The 2,626-nt window shown below is 30.5% G+C and overlaps 1 protein-coding gene across 1 annotated transcript; it reads left to right on the forward strand.

Moving 5' to 3' along the window:
* The first annotated feature begins 276 nt into the window (after positions 1 to 276).
* On the forward strand, positions 277 to 975 carry LOC134835146 (uncharacterized). Its single transcript, XM_063850016.1, has 2 exons — positions 277 to 419; positions 479 to 975. Exons 1-2 carry the CDS (start codon positions 370 to 372, stop codon positions 891 to 893), a joined length of 465 nt encoding a protein of 154 aa, XP_063706086.1. The 5' UTR covers positions 277 to 369; the 3' UTR covers positions 894 to 975.
* Positions 976 to 2,626: the final 1,651 nt, after the last annotated feature.

Below are 2,626 nucleotides of genomic sequence, written 5' to 3' on the forward strand. Positions count from 1 at the left end.
TCAAGCACTAAAAATATATTTTGCTCACTGGGATTCAGAGAACAAATTGAGACGAATTAAATTGATAAACAGCTGACCTGCACCAGCATGCAAAAAAAAATTCCTGCCCGCCCCAGAGCACATGGGCAGGAATTTTTTTTTGCATGCTGGTGCAGATCAGCTGTTTATCAATTTAATTCGTCTCAATTTAAAATCGATGTTGTAAAATTTCAGTGCTTCCGTCAAAAATCATAGATGGCGTTCAAATCACATTCAGATAACTGTTACTCCAAACAGATGACTTAAAATGATAAAAAATTGTTAAAAATCTTTAAAAAATCTTAAATTTAAATTAAAATTGTTGAAAATTTACCCAAAATACTGCGAAAAATGATGAACACAACATCATCCAAACGTTCTTTGATCGATGACAGCAAACGGTGAGTACTTTTTCTTATTTTTTTCTCCTCAAAACTCAAAATTTCTTCCATCTTTTCAGTAAACAACCCGAGAAACCCGAGCAAAAACAGCCCTCAGATCGTTCCCTTCGCATTCTCTCCGGAAATGTCGAGTTCGCGCTTCGTTGTGCCAAAATGTTGCCTTCCACGAGTTCAATTTTGCTGGAAATTTTCGGAACAGTCATCAGTGTTCGTCCTGGCGGCAGAAGTGAGATGATAATTTTGCTGCGGAACGATGGAGGACCCATTCTTCGGTTGTCGTACCACGAAGTGCAGTTTCCCCTGCCAAGCGGATTGAAGGATGTGCGATGCATTTGTCGGATTAACTCTGATGGCGGATTTCAGGCGTTCAAATTGGTGCCAACGGAGTTCTGTTACGAGTACATTCAACGGTTGCAGGCCATTTCTGTGCATTTTTTGAAGAAATTCGTTGAGACACCTGCTTTGTTGGAGTGAATTTGTTAGAAATTTTTCAGTAAAAAATAATTTTTGTTAAAATTTGGCAAAAAATTTGTTCAAAAAAAATTTAAATCCTTATTCTTTTGAGAAATTTTTCATTTTTTTTTACTTTTTCACATTTTTCTAAAGTTTTTCTGTTAAATCTAAGAAAAATGGAATAAAACCGAATTTTATTTTCGAAAAAATATCACTTAAAAAAATTAAAAAGACAAAAATTTGAAGTTTGTAAAATAAAAAATTTCACCAAACTTCAAATTTTTGTACGTCAAATATCAAATTTAAAAAAAAAATTTGTTTTTTGAAACTCAAATGCTTAAAAAAAATTTTTTTCATTAAAAATTGACTAAAAAATTTCAATTATTTTATAAATTGAACAAATTTAAGAAACAAATTCAATAAAATTTAATTATTTTAAAATCAAATAAACTTCTAACAGGTCAAAATTTTAATTTTTCACCGAGAAATTTGATAAATATTTAACTTTTGATCATTTTCTGGATAAAAACAAGGCCGATGTTCAACCAAATATTAAATTTAATTGCTCAAAAACCCCTTTAAGGCTTAAAAATCATTTTTTGATGAAAATTTTATTTAATTTAAAATTTTTTGAGCTGAAATCAAGAATATCGATGATCGAAATGGGATAACATTTTTTTTTATTGAAAAAAAGGGCAAAAAAATTTACATTTTTTAGGTAAAAATTTATCGAATTTCAACTTTTTCTGTTGAATTTTAATCCAACTTATATTCAACCCTTATCAAAATCAATATTTTGATCGCCCAAAAGTCTCTGAAAGACTCAAAAAATTAAATTTTATCAAAAAATTTCATTGAATTCTAATTTTTTTTTTAACTTTTTAGATTAAACGAATTTAAAAAAAATATTATCAAAAATTTTAAATTAATTAAAAATTAAAAATTTTTAAATTTAAAATTAATTTTTTTAATATCCTGAATTCCCACAAAAACGGTCACTTCGACACCTTTCCTTCGACTTTTTCTTTCACACAACAAGTGAATTAATGAGGTCAAGTCAAAAATTATGACACGATACCATCGCCGCACAAACGAAGGCATAATTACTTATCAACATGAACGCGATTAAAAAAATTTAAAATTCAAAATAGATCAAGAACTGGATCCTTTCGTACAAAAAAAAAAAATAACGAATTTTCTTCCTTTTTTTTTGCCGTAGAACATAAATAACCTTGGTCGTATTCACGTGCAGCAAAGTAGAGGAATTTACCATCCACCTTACCCTCAACATTTTTTTAGGGTCATTAACATACCTGATGTTACGACTTTTTTTTTCGTATGTTGACTCTTCTATCCATTCATTTATTGTTATTATTATTGGTTTTTATTATAACAATTATGCGAAGGAAGAAGACCTACACCACTAAAAATTCGAGGGGTGATTGACACATGCATTGTGTCTGCTGTTGTTCAACAGTTTTACAACTGTTTCTTGTTTTTTTTTTCATTTTTATGAAAAAAAGAAGTATTTAATGATGATAATGATAAAACGGGGATGGATACGGACATAAAATAATAACGATAATAGCAGATAGAGAAATAGGACTTACGACTTTGTATGTCTCAGTGGCATCATGTGTAATGCGTGTCTCGTTCGTTCGTCTCACGGAAAAAGCGGGAATCCCCTATCGCTACGTCAGGATCTCTCGGACACGATCGTGTTTCGCTTCTGTCGATTTACAGGTGGAACGTAG

The sequence above is a fragment of the Culicoides brevitarsis genome, chromosome 3 (assembly GCF_036172545.1).
Source record: "Culicoides brevitarsis isolate CSIRO-B50_1 chromosome 3, AGI_CSIRO_Cbre_v1, whole genome shotgun sequence".
Taxonomy (NCBI): Eukaryota; Metazoa; Arthropoda; class Insecta; order Diptera; family Ceratopogonidae; genus Culicoides; species Culicoides brevitarsis.

Excerpts from the sequence above, each read along its gene's own strand:
- LOC134835146 (XM_063850016.1), top strand. The coding sequence starts at position 370 with ATGATGAACACAACATCATCCAAACGTTCTTTGATCGATGACAGCAAA. Across the intron at positions 420-478 it reads TTGATCGATGACAGCAAACG|TAAACAACCCGAGAAACCCG; the intron begins GTGAGTACTTTT and ends CCATCTTTTCAG.